Source organism: Somniosus microcephalus, chromosome 2 (assembly GCF_052327205.1).
Source record: "Somniosus microcephalus isolate GS21.2 chromosome 2, FLI_Smic_1.0, whole genome shotgun sequence".
Lineage (NCBI taxonomy): Eukaryota > Metazoa > Chordata > Chondrichthyes > Squaliformes > Somniosidae > Somniosus > Somniosus microcephalus.
Genome location: NC_140988.1, coordinates 29,118,989 through 29,137,072, shown reverse-complemented (window position 1 = coordinate 29,137,072; position 18,084 = coordinate 29,118,989). Strand labels below are relative to the sequence as shown.

Sequence of the window (18,084 nt, the reverse complement as noted above, 5' to 3'; positions counted from 1 at the left end):
AAGGGTGTTGTGTGGGATTCCCGACGGCTCCAAACCACGCCAAGTTAGAGGAGTCGGGCTGTCGGGTTGAAGGACTTGGAGGGGTCGAGATGTCGGTGTTCAGGTGAGTGATGGGTGCATGAGTGCAAAGGTAAGTGTGTCTAAAGTGTGTAAAGAAGTTTAAATGACCTGTACTTACCTTTACAGCCTTCCTTCCTGTAGGCTTCAGGAGTCCATCATTCAGCCGGCACAGAAAGCAAAATGGCTGCGATCTGTCAAAAGTGACAGCCTGCAGCTTTCAGTGCCGGCGAGATTTCTAACTGAGTCTGCATAGAAGGACTCAGGTTAGAAGTCCGACTGTCAGTGTTTGACAGCTTCAAACAGGTGTGAAACACTGAAACTTCATCTGTCAACACCTCTTGATAGATGAAATTTCAGTCTGTGACGTCACCTGTTGCCGGGTGGCCCTTAATTGGCCTGCTGAGCCCGCTGGGCGGGCTCAACAAGGTCAATCAAGTGAAAATCGCATGGATTGGCCACATCTCGATGGAGGCGGGCCGCCCCCTTCCCGACTTCTGAATGAATATCCAGCCCTTCGTCATTGGGCGTCTGATCCCGTGCGGCGCCCTCTACAGGGGATCTGGCATGTGTGAGCAGAACAAGCAACAGCATGGCTCTTCAACCAATCAGATTGAAGAATCCTCACTGAGCCACGCAGAGACTAAACCAGGAAGTATAAATTAGATTTAAATCATGTACAAAAAGCAAAATAAAGAGAGGGAGTGAAAGATGGGATTAAGAGAGAGAGATGAAAGAGAGAGAGAAAAAGTTTTTAAAAAAATTTACTGAAATCTCCAACACACTAATTAAATTCTGACATCCAGTTTTACCTTTCCGCCACCTCTCCTCTCTCCCTGTTGTCAGATTGCTTGCCTGACACTTGTATGAGCCACAATTCCCTCCTGCTGAACATTGGGAAGATTTAAGCCATTGTCTTTGACACCCTCCGCCATAAACTCTGTGCCCTTGCCAATGATTCTAATCCTCCTCCCCCAGCCACTGCCTCAGGCTGATCAGGATGGCTTGCAATTTATCATCCTATTTGACTTCGATTAGAGCTTTCAATCCCTTATCTTCTCACAAAAGACTGCCTACTTCCACCTCCATAACATCGCCTACTTCCACGTCTACATAACTCCATCAGCTATTGAAGTCCATATCCTGTCCTGACTGCCATCACCTCTATCCTGACTGAAATTCATTGGCCTTTGGTCCCCCAGTGCCTCAGATTTAAAATCCTCATCCTTGTGTTTAAATTGTTTCCTGGTCTTTCCTCTCCCCATCTCTGTAACCTCTTCCTGTCTACAATCCCCCCACCCTAATATGCTTTATACCTCTGTCTATCAACCCTCCTTCATCCCTCCCATTGGCAGCCTTACCTTCAGCTGCCTTGTCCCCACACTCTGGAATTCCATCCCTCTGCCTCTCTAACTGCCTCGCCTCCTTTACGACCCTGTTTAAATCCCACCTATTTGACCATGGGTTTGGCCACCTTTCCTAGCACCTTCTCCTTTGGTTCAGCCTCTGTTGAAGGTGATGACCCTTGCTAAGATATAGTTCCGTAAGTGATGCTGTCTTCCAGCACCTTGTCTAAGCAAGCAGTCATCATGTGCAAGCCCAGACCGAGAATGTTGGCAGGCCAGTTGACGATGGGACACATTGAAGCCACCTTCAAATGTCCTCACCTAACATCCAAACAGTTGCATATTCAAGCAAGGGATCACGGAAAAGTGTTCAGGAATACATTAAGATCCAAAGTGCTGCCCTGGGCAAGAGAAATTAACTCAGAAGAGACCATGGCTTGAATCTGCAACACTCCTGGCTCAAATACCACAACACATGGTGCAATTACATACTGAGAAATCTGGAGTGACATCTTGTATATCATTAGAAAAAATATATATACACATAAGACAGCATGCGCACAATTTGAAAGCTGTGCTTGGCCTGGAGTACACAATGAAGCAGCTGATCAATCATTTCTCATATAATGGAATGAGTTGGACATGTTAATAAAATAATTTATGTACATTAGTGTGCATATTGTAATCAAATTTTTGGTTTTTGAATCCACAGATAAAATTGGGGAAACTGCAGCTACATTTACCATTTATGTAACTAAATAGGCTCTAAAAATGAAACCAGTAAGCTTAGCATTTAAATATTGCTTGAGTTTGGCATCACCATTGTCTTGCTGAATAAACAGGTACTCTATAGGTGGACTGGATGCTGTGATGGCTAATACTGCAAGGATTATTAAGACTCTTAATTAGCAGCATGTAGTTTAAAAAAAATACAATTATGTATCTCAATAGCACATCTAAGAGTAAGAGCAAACCTCTTTAGTTATAACCTTGGATTGCACTGGTTTTTGCCATTTCTCAGTTAGATGGTGCAACAGTTCTGTTCATTGGGGTGGGGTGGGGTGAATGCCTAATACACAGGTAGATAATAAGGGTTTAGGAGTTGCACTTGCCCATAAGTCATGCTAGCATATGTAACATTTCATGCAGAGTATATCCCAGTACTTGCTTTGTAAAATAAAATGTTCTACATAACTCTCCTCACTGTGGATTTATATTTCAGACCTGAAAGTCATAGAAAATGCTTCAAATCTTAATTTAATCCTGGCAGAATGAGCACTAACCTCAATCTCCTTTCCAGCCTGAGCATTGTAAAATGGTATTTTATTAGAAACAATAAATGGCATTAGCTTGTATCTACCCAGGACTTGAAATGAAAGTTATGACATTAATTTGGGAATGTGCAAGAAGGGAAAGGTTACAGTGCAAGGTTGAAGTGCAACCAAGGGCAGTGTAAAGCATGGAACCTTGCAGTTTTGCATGGTTCACTACTGTGGCAGCAAATCCCCCGTGGTACAAGCAAGGAGAGGCAATCCATACAGCATGTTGGAGGTCATGGCCCTTCACCTCCATGTTTTATTTTAACAAGGTAGACATTTGATGGCAGCTTTCGCTCTCTCTTTCTCCCCTCTTTATGGGTTCATCTCCATGCCATGTGCTGAGGGTGCAGGGAGCACTCTGGTGATTTGTTACGTAATTTCTCTATCACATGCATGCATCCTTACCTGTCATGGTGTACAACAGGATTGTTTCAAATTCGGGTCTGCAGTAGATATTTTCTTGGGTTCAGCATCATCGATTATAAACAGATGTCACAACCCTTAAGATCAGAAGTTTACCTTTATTGATTAATATTGAGTCCTACGATAGCATGACTGTATGTTGCAACAATGACAATCCCTTGTTATCTCAACTACATAATGTAATCTCGCACATGCCATCAGGTGCGCTTCTCAAATCTTCTGAACGGCAGACTGATGAAGACTTTACTCGGATAAGGTCAGATTATGAATCAACTGGCTGCGTTATTATTGATGTATATTAAAGAATAGAGTGATTACAATGAATTACAACTTACTTTATAACATTGTTGGTAACCTGGAAAATACCAAAACATGGCACACTGTTCCTTTTAGATGGCTACATGTCATTTCTGACCAGCACTAAGCTCAAGGGGAGAGATCTTTCTCTTTCGGTCCTTACTAGATCTTGCAGACTAAGGGTAGAGTTTCCGCTTCGCCAATCCGGGCACAAATTGCGCTGGTTTTCCAAAGTGAGGTTATGGATCAAGTTTCTGCTCAAATGCATTTGAATATCGCCAAATGTAAAACCTTCCATGAACCAGCGCAATTGGGTAGCATAATAGAATGTAATTGTTTATTTTTCCTTCCTTGCATTAAAACATATTCCTTGATGTATTTAAGAGTGGTAACCTAATGTAGTTTGATTAACACAGCTGAAAATGGGTTTATCACAAAAAGTAAGCATTTTAAATAAGTGTCTAGTGAGTAACCTGATTTTAAATCACTGAAAATTACTTTAAAAAAAACTATACAGAACCATTTATAATTTCATTAGTCAATTTCTGAGTAAATTAAGTAATTTTCAATATTTAATTTTTTTTTTAAATTAAGCTTTTTCTTTGCCTACTAGTGTCTTTGCGCCTAAAAATAGCCTAATTTTAAGAGCCTCCTCGAAGGATGTAATTAGCGGAACCTCGCCATGCTGATTAATGCGATCTTGGGGGCTTGGCCAGTTTTGTGGGCGTGACTGGCTTTCAGCGCGATGTATTTTAAATCAGCGTAAAAGATCTCGGAATGAAACATGCACTTAAAATTCCCTTGATCTTTTCCGCCGGTTTGCCTGATTTCTGGTGAATTGTGCTGGACAAAACAGCAGAAAGTAACGGAAACGCTAGCCCCACGTGTTTCTTTTTTGTTCCTGGCTGGGTTGAAAATGAAAGGGTCTGACGAAAGGTCATCGACCTGAAACGATAACTCTGTTTCTCGCTCCACCGATGCTGCCTGGCCTGCTGAGTTTTTCCAGCATTTCCTGATATTTTGGATTTCCAGCATCCGCAGTATTTTGCTATCGTGAAAATGAAAGGGCTTGATCTCTAACCCTCTCCCAGCTTTCTGTTTGGGGATTGGTTTGCCAAGCTGCCAATCAAATAGGCTGCTGCCTTCCCAGGTGAGGAGTTCTGGGAACTAACCCCCAGCTGAACTCAAATGGATGGGACATTCCAACATCTTGTGCGAATGTTTACTGGAATCTGTTTAACAAGCCTCTGTTGTCTCGAGCAATCTAGATAAGCGCTTCATCTCAATCTAATCTGCATTTCTCAGAAGCTGTATTTGGTAGATTTAACCTCTTTTGAACTGAACATTTTATTTTAAATTAGACCAAAATATTTCCACAAGCAAATGGTCAGAAGGACCAATTTTTGCAAACCCTGAACATGACTTGGAACAAATTGCACAAGCAGACTTCAAAACTGAATTTCTGAAGCTGAGTGGAAAGATTTTATTTTTATTCTGCATAGAAGGTTGCTGAATCAGCATAAACAGGCCAATTCAGCACCAACAGAAGCCGACTCAATTAATGATGCAGCTCCGGTAGAAGCAGCTCAATAATTTAAAAAGGGCATTAGAGATGTCATGAATAACAAGATCAAAGTTGCAGCCGTCGGAGTCTTTGAGATTGGTCATAACTTTCACTACTACCTGATTTTTGAAACAAATCTCATTTGTTTAGCATTCGTCAGCTGCAAGTTTTTCTTTTATTTGTTCATGGGATGTGGGCATCACTTGCAAGGCAGCATTTATTGCCCATCCCTAGTTGCCCTTGAGAAGGTGATGGTGAGCCGCCTTCTTGAACCGCTGCAGTCCGTGTGGTGAAGGTACTCCCACAGTGCTGTTAGGGAGGGAGTTGCAGGATTTTGACCCAGCGACGATGAAGGATCGGCGATATACTTCCAAGACAGGATGGCGTGTGACTTGGAGGGGAATTTGGAGGTGGTGGTGTTCCCATGCGCCTGCTGCTCTTGTCCTTCTAGGTGGTAGAGGTCGCGGGTTTGGAAGGTGCTGCCGAAGAAGCCTTGGCGAGTTGCTGCAGTGCATCTTGTAGATGGTGTACACTGCAGCCACGGTACGCCGGTGGTGGAGGGAGTGAATGTTTGAGGTGATGTTCCCCATGGTTATTGTTATATAGGCTTTCTTTGTATCTTTGTGGAGGGATGCCACAGTTAACTGGATGACCTGACCAAAGTTTTCAAGATTATGAAGGGGCATCATAAAATAAATGCTAATGGATTGTTTCACTGGTCAGGAGACAGTAATAAGGGTGCACACATTTAAGATAATACAAATTAAAGGGGTGCATAGAAACAAGAATTCTTTACACAGTAGTGGGTTAGAATATGGAATTCACTGCTGTTGAAGCAGCATCCATAAATTTATTTTAAAAGGAAATTAAATAGTTGGTAGAAAGAGAGGAATAATAATAGGTATGAGGAGGAAGCAGGAGAGTGGGACGAACCATCTGGAGAAAAATGCCCATCTGGACATGATGGTCCATATGGCCTGTTTCTGTGATTCTATGAAATACAAATATGACTGTTTACTTCAACAAAAAAAATTACGCCTTTACCACACCAGTGAGCAGTTGTCCCACCCAGCACTTGGCTGGGCTGGCATTGAGATGATTCAGCCTTTCTAAGTAACATGGGTTAAAATGTGTCAAAAGTCCTTGGCTCAGTGAATTTATATACTGAATGTCTGTCTGAACAATACAAGTCAAGAAGTCTCTGCCACTTCTGAGATCAGCTAACTCAACAATCAGGGTGTTACATTTGGCCTCAGCACCCCTTGGTTAGGGAGGAGAAAATGATCCATGGTTCCTGCTCCTGATCACTATCCAGTGACTCCTGCAGGAAGTGCTCGAGTGAAGACATTGTACAAGAATGGACTGGGTTCAGCTGCGATGCCTCTTGCAATCAAATTTCCTGGCAACACTCCCCGTCAATACTTGCTGTATCGGTTTGCTTTCTACCTTTGCGTAGTGATGTCCATGAAGTCATGGTCAGGTAATTGCAGACTGGAGAGATCGCATGACTGGCACTTTTTATTTTCACATCACCGAGGAGTTTCTTCACTTGTTCAAGATATTGGAAGCAATTTGTCCCAGCAAAGAGTCCACGGCTTTGGCAGAGGTAATGGGAGGAAACTGGCAAAATGAAAAGGTGAAGGAATGTATCCAAGATTAACAGTCAAATTCTGTGGTACAACCCTGTCGATCATTAAATTTGTAGCCTTCACTGGTCAAAAACAGGTCTTTGGTGCCACTTTTCAGCCAAATATAAGGCAATTTTTTGAAATAAGCAAAATATTTTCTCCATTTCCAAAATGGCTGCTGAGGGTACGCTGGGGGCACAGAAAAAGCTAAGTAGATAAAATGGGTTGGCATAGATAAGTTGAAGTTAATTCATAGAATCAAACAGCACAAAAGGAGGCCATTTGGCCCATCATGTCTGTGCCGACTCTTTAAAAGAGCGATCCAATTAGGTCTCGCTCCACTGTTCTTTCTCCAAAGCTATAGAAATTTCTCCTTTTCATATATCCATTTCCCTTTTGAAAGTTGTTATTGAATCTGCTTCCTCCACCCTTTCAGGCAGTGCATTCCAGACTGTAAATTTTTTTAAAAAAAATGCTTCTCATCTCCCACTGGTTCTTTTGCCAATTACCGTAAATCTGGTCCAACAGAGAAGTACATTTTGTTTTAGAAACATAGAAGATAGGAGTAGGCCATTTGGCCCCTCGAGCCTGCTCCGCCATTCAATGCGATCATGGCTGATCATCCAAATTCAGTACCCTGCTTTCTCCCCATACCCCTTGATCCCTTTAGCCTTAAGAAATATATCCAACTCCTTCTTGAATATATTTAATGAATTGGCCTCTACTGCCTTCTGTGGTAGAGAATTCCACAGGTTCACCACTCTCTGGGTGAAGAAATTCCTCCTCATCTCAGTCCTAAATGGCTTACCCCTTATCCTTAGACTGTGACCCCTGGTTCTGGACTCCCCGACCATCGGGAACATCCTTCCTGCATCTAGTCTGTCTAGTCCTGTCAGAATTTTATAAGTTTCAATGAGATCCCCCCTCATTCTTCTAAACTCCAGCGAGTATAAGCCCAATCGACCCAATCTCTCCTCATACGTCATTCCTGCCATCCCAGGTATCAACCTGGTGAATCTTCGCTGAACTCCTTCCATGGCAAGAACATCCTTCCTCAGATAAGGCGACCAAAACTGCACACAATACTCAAGGTGTGGTCTCACCAAGGCCCTGTACAACTGCAGCAAGACATCCTTGTTCCTGTACTCAAACCCTCTCGTCACGAAGGCCAGCATACCATTTGCCGCCTTAACTGCCTGCTGCACCTGCATGCTTACCTTCAGCGACTGGTGCACAAGGACACCCAGGTCTCGTTGCACTTCCCCTTCTCCCAATCTATTGCCGTTCAGATAATAATCTGCCTTCCTGTTTTTGCCACCAAAGTGGATAACCTCACATTTATCCACGTTATATTGCATCTGCCATGCTTCTGCCCAATCACCCAACCTGTCCAAATCATCCTGGAGTTTCTCGGCATCCTCCTCACAGCACACGCCCACCCAGCTTTGTGTCGTCTGCAAATTTGGAGATATTACATCTAGTTCCCTTGTCTAGATCATTAATATATAATGTGAATAGCTGGGGTCCAAGGACCAATCCCTGTGGTACCCCACTAGTCACTGCCTGCCACTCGGAAAAAGACCCGTTTATTCCAACTCTTTGCTTTCTGTCTGCCAACCAGTTCTCTATCCCAGTCGATACCTTGCCCCCAATCCCATGTGCCTTAACTTTGCACGGTAATCTCTTATGCGGGACCTTATCGAAAGCCTTCTGAAAGTCCAAATACACCCCATCCACTGGTTCTCCCTTATCTACTTTACCAGTTACATCCTCAAAAAATTCCAGTAGATTAGTCAAGCACGATTTACCTTTTGTAAATCCATGTTGACTTTGTCTGATCTTGTCACTGTTTTCCAAGTGCTCTGCTATTATATCTTTTTTAATGGACTCTAGCATTTTCCCCACTACCGATGTCAGGCTTACCAGTCTGTAATTCCCCGTTTTCTCTCTACCACTAAGTTCAATTTAAGATTTCTTGACTAAAAGGAATATGTATTGGCTCACACAAAATGACACATGGCTGCCATTATGCTATTAGAATTGTCTAGTCAATACCACTTTATTTTATGATTGTTTTGTTGTTCCTAATGCATTTCTTCCTATTTAATGTGCTCCAGCCCATGCATTATTGTCAATATGATCATGGACCTACTGTTTTCTTTTGTGATGGTCAGTATTCTCCACGATTGTGAACTGCTATATGCCCGAGTAGTGTAAATACACCAGAAATGTGCAGTAGAAACTTCTTGTACAAAAGGAAATGTTAAAAGGAATTGTTCACATGCCATGAAGCCAAGGAGTAATGTTATGTCGAGAATTGCTTTAAAGTGCTAGACATGTACCATTGTCAGTACGTACTACAATGGCATGCGATAACTGGAAAATAGCTTTGATGGCATATATTGCACTGATTGACTATACATTCTGCAGTATATCCATTATAAAGCCACAACTCTGCTTTAAAGCCATATTATTCATCTATTTCATCGATTAATTTCACTAAATTCAGAATAATTCTACCTGCAGTCACGCTGATTCCAGGAGTTTTTCTGCAAATAGATTAATGATTACTGCAATAAATTCTAGTTATCTTCGGAATGGGAAACAGTTTCAATAACACATGATTTTTCCCCTTGCTACTTGACGTAAATATTTTTAGCCAACTCCATGGAGAAGGGCAATAATATATGAACATTTGGTACTAAGTAGGTTAGATTTAAAAAAAAAAAAAATTTGTGTGTCATTTTGGTCCCTGTTTGAGGTGGAAGTGAGGACAAAGTGGAACACAAGTAAACTGCTTCAGACAGATTCTGCTGAGAAAACCTCAGCTCTGCTTCATAGTGAAGCTGCTGGATTCAGTGTCCAACATTTTTCACACACTCCAGCTAGCAACGTGTCGTACCGATGGTGCTGTCCCTCTTTTCTCTCTCTCTCTAACATAAATTGATTTGTTAACGATTTTCCAGTAGTAACTAACGTGCCTGTGACTTTTTTTTCCCCCATCCGCTGGCACAGAAGCGTTTTTGCTCTGAAGAATTCCACCAAATTATAATGCGATGGCTGTTCTTTTTAATCACCTGCAGTGCCATATTTCATCTCCAGAAATGCGGACTAACGTGGTTGGATGCTGACAGGATGCCTGGGAGGGGCTTGTCCTGATGCAGCATGCACATATGACAGCAGCAGCGGCCGTCACATAGTTAGCCCTGTTTTCCTGAGTCTCCACAGGCAGCTCATGCAGCAGTGCACTTATTCCAAGTGCTGCTCAGACCTGCCACTTTCTCAGCAACCGGTTTTTTCTTTTTGAGATTCTGCAGCAGCACTCGAGTAGCTTCCGCACGGGGTTTTGTTTGAGGAGTCGCTGACTGAAAGATTGATTGGCTGTTTTTTAACTGCAGAAGTGACCTGGTACTGTGGGGGGGGAAAAAGTCTACAATAGACCACCTCTTGCTTGATTATTTTTTTTTCTGACACTGTCACTTTCGTGGGAGCTTTTTCTCCTCTTCTTCCCATCTCTCCCTCTCGCTCTGTCTTTTTTTTCCTCTCCCTCCCTTTTTGTAAAGCTGTGCTGCATCACTAAACCACATTATGCTGTGCTCCACACCCCTCGCCTTCCTCCACCTCTGCTAGGCAGTGGGAGTATGGATGCTGCTGTTGTGACGACCTCTTCTGCTTTTAGTCCACTGCGGATCGGCATGCCGAATAATCCTGCTGTCAATGGGCGAGGACATTGATACCCGCAAAATCAACAACAGCTTTCTCCGAGACCATAACTATGTGACAGAAGGTATTGGTTTTTTCTCTCAAAAAAATATTTCCTTCCCATAACTTCAGTTCGTTATTTAAAATGCATTTAAATGCTTGCTGAAATCGTACAGAATTGCAGCAGAATCAGTGAAGTCATGTCTCGAATACCTTAGCAGGTCAGGAATGAAGTAGTGAGTCAGCGGTTTTTTTTTCCAAGTGCCTTCACAAGTGTGAAGGTTTACAGATGCACCTTGCTATGTAACAAAAACTGATCTTTGAAATAAACAGTGATGAGAAGGAACATTGGCTTACTCCTGTTTCAGTTAAAGGATTTCATTAAAAAAAAATACATATATTAAAAAAAACATTTGAAATGTTGCCTCATCCTGTAAAACATCTACCAGCAGGACCTGTTTCTCTAAACTGCAAATTTTAAAATTGAGATTTTTTTCTTAATCATGAAATCTGCAAATGTTCAAATGCAGGTGTTTTTTGGCCCACACGAAGGATCCTTCTTCACTTTCACATTTTAATTGTACCACAATTCCTTTTGGCCTGGTTCCTCACTCGGGGAGTGGACTGGCTCAAGAGCAGAAGGTGACAACTGTTTGTAGAGATTTTGAAGACTGCAGTATTTCAGTGTGTGACATTTTTGTTTCGTGGTGCTTGGGGCACGTGCCACAAAATGACATGAAATGTTAAAACATAAAATTGTTGCCTTGCAAAAGTGCCTCGGTGGGGGCTGGTTCCTGGTCAAAAAGGTGTTGTTCTGATTCATTGAAAATCCATTGCGAGCATGTCATGCATCATCATCTCGCGTTGAAATGACCCAAAAGGCAGCATAGCGTGTGGCGGTACCGTATATTGATACTCGCTTGTTTCATTGAATAGTGGACATGGTATCACACGTGGAGAGTTTCTAATCTCGGTTGTGCCATTATGGAGAGATGAAACGTGCAGGTCAGGTGCTTCTTCACGAAGAGGAGGAGAAGGGGAGGTTCGAGCCCCCGGTTGCTCGTGGCCAGCCCAAGAGCAGAATGGGTAGAAACTTGGAGAGAAATTACCTGCTCGTGCTCTTTTAGACAGGAAACTGTGTGTGGCGTGCAGGAAATGTAAAGGAAGGGGAGAAAGGTCATTTAATGAGGCGAGCAGCAGGGGCCCTCTTCCTCACCACCAAAAAGGCATTTTAAAAATCTAGAATTGGCAGCGAAGGGCACAGTCCAATCGCAAGTCTTGTAGAAATGGAACCTTCATTAATTTGGATCCACGATTTCTGGAAGCTCACAGTGTACAGACTATTTTTGTGTTTAATTAATTTAGGACAGAGATGAGGAATTTCTTGACCCAGAGAGTGGTGAACCTGTGGAATTCTCTACCACAGAAGGCAGTGGAGGCCAATTCATTAAATATATTCAAGAAGGAGTTGGATATATTTCTTAAGGCTAAAGTGATCAAGGGGTATGGGGAGAAAGCAGGGACAGGGTACTGAATTTGGATGATCAGCCATGATCTCATTGAATGGTAGAGCAGGCTCGAAGGGCCGAATGGCCTACTTCTGCTCCTATCTTCTATGTTTCTATTATTATTGATAGCCCCCTCACTTTGCTCTTTTTAAAGGAGGACTGAGTTTCTATATTTGTGTGCTCAGAAATAGAATTCTTTGCTCCATGTTCTTTGTGTGCCACTGCATTGCAGCGGGAGGGGCAGGGGGGGAACACTTAAATGCTGCTGTGTACTATGTAGGTGGACACATCATGGCTAGGTATCCCAGCAGAAGTGACCCCAGGTTATAATATTATCCAGAGGGATGGGCTCAAATTATACGGTTGTAATCCAAATGTCTGAACAATACATAAAATCTGGGATTGTTTTTATTGGGGAAACTAGTTTTGAACAACAAAACGTGCTTCTTAATAGTGCCTTTAACACACAAAAATTCCCCAAGGAAGCATGCTTTAAAAAAAGGATGCTGAGCCAAAGCAGGAGCTATTAGGAGGGTTGACCAAAAGCTTGGCCAATGAGATGGGGTTTAAGAAGTGGAAGGGTTTAGGGAAGGAATTCCAGAGCATGGGGTATAGGCTGCTGAAGGCAAGGCCACCAATTGTGGGGTAAAGTGAGGGGAGGATGTACACCAGGCCCGAGTCAGAGAAACAGAGAATTTGAGGGGGTGGGGAGGAGGGTGGGCTGGGTGCAGGGCTAGAGTAGATTTACAATTAAATCAGCCTAGCATGGACAGTTTTGACACCTAGTTAGTGAAAAGGTGCAGTATCTACATCAATTTTCCCAGTAACACATTAACATGGGACAAATAATTCTGTTTGTGAATAAACTACAGATTTTTAAAAATAAAAGATTTTAAAATTCGGCAAATAATTCACTTAAAACCCTTTTGAGTTCGTCGAGAAAACCCACCAGCTTTGTTAATAAATAACAGCAACATAAGTCCTTTGGTAGTGTTGTACCTAATGAAGTGTTCAAGAAGTACTGTGTGATATTGTCTTTTGTAGAAATAAAGATAGAACATGGATGTAAATTTGAGAAGCACGTTGGGTGTGTGGCTTTATCAGTAGTAAGTGAAAGGGAATTTTCAGGTTCTGTTAAAGCCTGTTACGACAGATAATATCAGTTTTACAGCCAGTACAGTGATAAAATCACCACCCAATGCTGATTGGTATTGGATTTATTTGTATTCTTTTCCATCGCCTATGTATGTGAAACATTTATGTTCTGGCTGCTTCAACTGTGATGCTCTTGTACCTATTTGCCACAGTGTATTTTTGAAAGCTATGTTCTGCTTTTTTTGCCTTCAATGGCTGGTAAAGCATTTATAAAGTGGCTAAAGTGATGTTCAGTATTCAATATCTGAAGTGGAAAGCTAGTCTCTTATTGCCCTTCCTGAAAGTGAGAATCCATCATTACTGCTTGTCTGTTATTACAGTGTGATGCCATGTGTATCCTGTACATCAAATCATGCAATCCAAATAAACAAAGCATTGTATTGAGAACAGTTGGAAATATTTTTCTGCTTTGCTGCCTGCTTCCTTGCTTGTATTTTAAAATGAAAAGCTAGCCATGCAGTTCTTGAGACAAGGAATGTTGGCCATTTTCAGTAATAGCCCTCTGCAAATCGCAATATTGGGTAATGAACAGCACTGACTGCACTAATGGTATGTTTCCAATTCAACTAGAGTTATTGGTTTCAGGATTCAGATAGGAGTAATCTCAAATTCCAGCCTGAGAATGCTGTAAATGGAGTGTATTCATCTGATAAAAATGGATGTCTTGGGATTAGTCACCATAATGAATTCCTGCAGTGCACAAACCATTGTAGACCATGTCACATTGTTGACCAGCTTTGCTGAATTATTAATTTGACGTAGACATTGGATTTAAATCTCTCTAAAGACTCCAGCGTCTGTTGCTCTTTCTGTACAAGTGACTACCTCAAAACACAACAGTTGGATACAAAGCTGAAGAATCTCTCCTGCAATTTTAGATATCGTAAATTGTTGCATGTTGGTTTGTGTGCAGTCTTCACGCTGCACTCTGTTACATTGATTTTCTTTTAACTAGATGTGTCCTGTATTATATCACTTGTAAATCACACTGTGACTTTCTCAATTCTTATTTGTGCAGTTGCACAGTAAATTGCCTTTTTGCCACAGGCCATAGGCTAGTATGGGAGCCCAGCGATGGGAGTATTCCCAGTCATTGTTGGCCCTGACTGCAAGTAACGCATACTGATTGCAGTGAGTGACAGAGATCTCTGCAGGACTTGGCTTTAATGTTTTTCATTTAAACATATACATTTGCCATTGGAATGAAATACAGTTTAAAAAAAAAAGACAACTATCACAACTTAGTGTGAAATAGCATTTTTTTAGATGATTAAAGGATCTTCTGGGGAATTAACTTGATGCTGTAATCCAGTACATGTTACTTCAAATTTCACAATGTGAGCTCCCAGGTTTCTTCGTGGGCAAATACATTGGTGTGACACTGAGCTCAATGCCTGGTCTGTGCTGTTAACTGATCTCCATCATTGCAGCAGTTGAAATACTCCAGTTGACTTAGCATCCTTTGGCCAGGGAAGGAAAAAGTCAACCAGTGTTCTAGCACCTTGTTGCTCCGGCTGGAAAAGTATGCTTGAGGATAGAGTTCAATGTTGTTTTGATGGCCTCCCATGGTTGAAAAAGCTACCTACATTTCAGGGTTGGGGGGATATTGGGGGGAGGGGTGGAGAACGATACTTTTTTTTCCTGAATATGATGACTGCTGATGGGTTCCAGTTCTGTTGGCATTGGTTGCAGTCCTTTTCGTATCTTCCTGAAGTAGCTCTTCCTATGCAAGCCTGGACAGTGATGGAGTCCCACAATCAAACAGCCCACCTATTCTTTCAACCCTGATCCAGTACTCAAAATGTCCACAGTTCCAGCCAGGGATATTGGGTAGCCATCGGGAGTGTAATGTGGTTGCTGATTCATTTTATTTGCCTCTTGTTCTCCCCACTCACCCTGATAGATGGCACACTGAGCATCTAAAACCACCCACTGAACCATGGGGGAGCCCAATTGGGCCCCCACTCCAGTTAACATAGAAACATTTGCCTATCTAGGTTTGAGGTCTATTGCATTACATCTGTGAAATTTCTCTCAACTTTTAAATTAACCATAGATTTATAGCACTCGTTCTTAATCTTACTGGCTTAATCCTTTTCATCAATATGCACTACAATTCACTGAGCACTTTCAGTACTATAGTCTTAAGGATTTTAATGATTTATTGAACAGTGAGCCTGGAAAGTAAACAACTTGTTCGTTCATCAGTGGTTTTGTTTCTTGGCTGCTCTTCACTTTTCATGATGGTTTATTATCCAAGCTCTATGGCGGCCACTACACATCACTACTTATATGTCGAAGTGGCAGCAGAATTGACCATCACAGGATTTTGCTAACGATCCAGGTATGAAAAAGATGGAATATAAACCGAAAATTCTGGAAATAACGCCGCAGGCCACGCAGCATCTATGCAGACAGAAACAGAGTTAACGTTCCAGGCTGGTGATCTTTCCTTGGAACTGAAAAATGTTAGATGTAACAGGTTTTAAGCAAGCACAGAAGCTGGGGAGAGGGGAGGAAAGAACAAAAGGGGAAGGTCTCTGATGGGGCGGAAGGTGGGGGTGATTAACTGAACAGCAGAATCGTTACCAGCACCTGCTGTCTCTCAAAATGGGAGCACTTTCCAACATGTTCAACTCTGTTGTGTCCGGAACGTTGTAAAGTGCCTAATCGAAAGATGAGATGCTGTTCTTTGAGCTTCCGTTGAGCTTCATTGGAAAGAAATGAAGATAGACAAGTCGAGGAAGGGAAGGGAAGAGTCGGAGATGGACCATGTGAAGGCAAGGGAGGGGTAGAAATTTGAAGCAAAGTTGTTGAAATTTTCCAGTTCGGGCCGAGACCAGGAAGCGGCACCGATACAGTCGTCAGTGTATCAGAAAAAGAGTTGAAGGAGGGGAGCTGATTAAGACTGGAACAACGAATGCTCCATGTATCCTACGAAAAGGCAGGCATAGCCAGGACCCATACAGGTTTCCATAGCAACACCTTTTATTTGGAGGAATTGAGAGGAGTCAAAGGAGAAGTTGTTCAATGTAAATACAATTTCAGCCAGGCGGAGGAGGGTGGTGGATGGGGTCTGGTTGCGCCACTGTTCAAGAAAGAAGCGGAGGGCCCTCATGCCATACTGGTGGGGGTGGAGGTATAGAGGGACTGGATGTCCATGGTGAAAAGGAGACGGTTAGGGCCAGGAAACCAGAAGCTGTTGAAGTCAGTGCTACTTGGATCTCCTCCCTCACCTTTTTTTCCGTTATATTGATGACTGTAACAGTGCCGCTTCATGCTCTTGCCCCGAACTAGAAAATTTCACCAACTTTGCTTCAGATTTCCACCCATCCCTCGCCTTCACATGGTCCATCTCTGACTCTTCCCTTCCTCAACTTATCTATCTCCATTTCTGGGGATAGGCTGTCAACCAATATCTACTATAAGCCCACAGTTCCCTTGATTACCACCAAACACATTCCCCCCCCCCCCCCCCTTTCAGCATTCCGAAGAGCCGTTCCCTCCGCAACATCTACTCCCCTTCCCGCGGCAACTTCCCATGCAAATGCAGGAGATGCAACACCTGCCCTTTCACCTTCTCCCTCCCACCGTCCAGGGCCCCAAACACTCCTTTCAGGTGAAACAGCGATTTACTTGTACTTTCAGTTTAGTATATTGTATTCGCTGCTCACGATGCGGTCTCCTCTATACTTGGGAGACCAAACGCTGATCGCTTTGCTGAACACTTCCATTCAGTCTGCAAGCATGACCCTGAGATTCTGGTCGCTTGCCATTTTAATTCTCCATCCCACTCCCACTCTGACCTCTCTGTCCTCTGCCTCCTACACAGTACCAATGAAGCTCAATGGAAGCTCGAGGAACAGCACCTCATCTTTCTATTAGGCACTTTCCATCCTTACAGATTCAACATCGCGTTCAACAATTTCAGATCATAACCTCTGCCCCCATTTTTTTGGACAGCAGGTGTTGGTATTGATTCTACTGCTCATTTAATCTCTCCTGCCTTCCACCCTATCACAGACCGTCCCTTTTTTGTTCTTTCCTCCCCTCCCCCCTTTCCCTGCCCCTGCACTTTCTTAAAATCTGCTACATCTCTTAACTTTTTCCAGTTCTGATGAAAGGTCATTGACCTGAAACGTTAACTCTGTTTCTTTCTCCACAGATGCTGCCTGACCTGCTGAGTAATTTCCAGCATTTTCTGCTTTTATTTCAGATTTCCAGCATCCACAGTATTTTGCTATTGTATGAAAAAGATGCTTGAAGCCAAGGTGTCAAATACCCGTATGTATCACCTGACTATATCATCATATTTATTAATCCTTCAGTAAAGTTAAGAGTGTCTGGATTGAGGTGATGAGGTATTGCCATTTGAAATGTCTGTATTTCAAGATCAAATAGCAATATCTCTTCACCTCGCACCTACATTCCTGTTTCAGTGAAACCCTACAGCTGAAATAGCAGAATGTACCTTGTGTTCCTTGCTTTTAAGGTTTAACATTTTAGCCTTCGTATACCTATAGATAATATTTCAAACTCTTCAGATACAGCATTTTTCTAACAGTGGGCCCCCTGCATTGCCGATTTAAATGGGTTCACTCACTGCAGTGACAGCTTGGCCTATTACAAGCAGATGCCATAATTAATGTCCCTTTTATGTAAGAATGTGTGCTTAAATTATATACCTTTTTAGGTATTGATGAGGGTCGTGAAATGTTGCGTTAAAGCTGATGTGCATGGTTTGTGCAGTTTGCGTGTAGACCACTATTTCAAGCAGACAAAGATTAAGCTGAAGTGTCACAGTCAATTTAAGACATTACACGGTACCTCAATGACAAGTCTTATCAGCAAGATGCAACGCACCAACATTAGCTTCGACAGGAGCCCTTCCTGTTGCTTGCTACCAAACAAGATGTTGTGCATGAACAAACCTGATGGCAATATTGCTGCATGCTGTTGACAGAACTACGTGAGTATTATGACACTGGCATAAGGTTTTTGTAACATTGCCCAGTTTATAAAGGGGATGTTTTAGACAGTTGCCATACTTTGCCTGTGTGAGATGTGTCCGAACAGTCCATATAG

General features: G+C 42.5%; 1 protein-coding gene across 4 annotated transcripts in view; it reads left to right on the top strand.

The window, feature by feature from the left end:
* The window catches only part of LOC147122633 (serine/threonine-protein phosphatase 2A 55 kDa regulatory subunit B gamma isoform), a 493,182-nt gene that overhangs the window by 148,026 nt on the left and 327,072 nt on the right, over window positions 1-18,084 (top strand). Inside the window, exon 1 of one of the 4 annotated variants that reach the window (XM_086008128.1) lies at window positions 9,830-10,421. The exons of the other annotated variants lie outside the window; for them this stretch is intronic. Within the exon in view, the coding sequence (XP_085864254.1) occupies window positions 10,352-10,421 (70 nt within the window). The 5' untranslated portion in view covers window positions 9,830-10,351. Of the gene's footprint in view, window positions 1-9,829; window positions 10,422-18,084 lie in introns of those variants that run through there. 4 annotated transcript variants of the gene reach the window in all.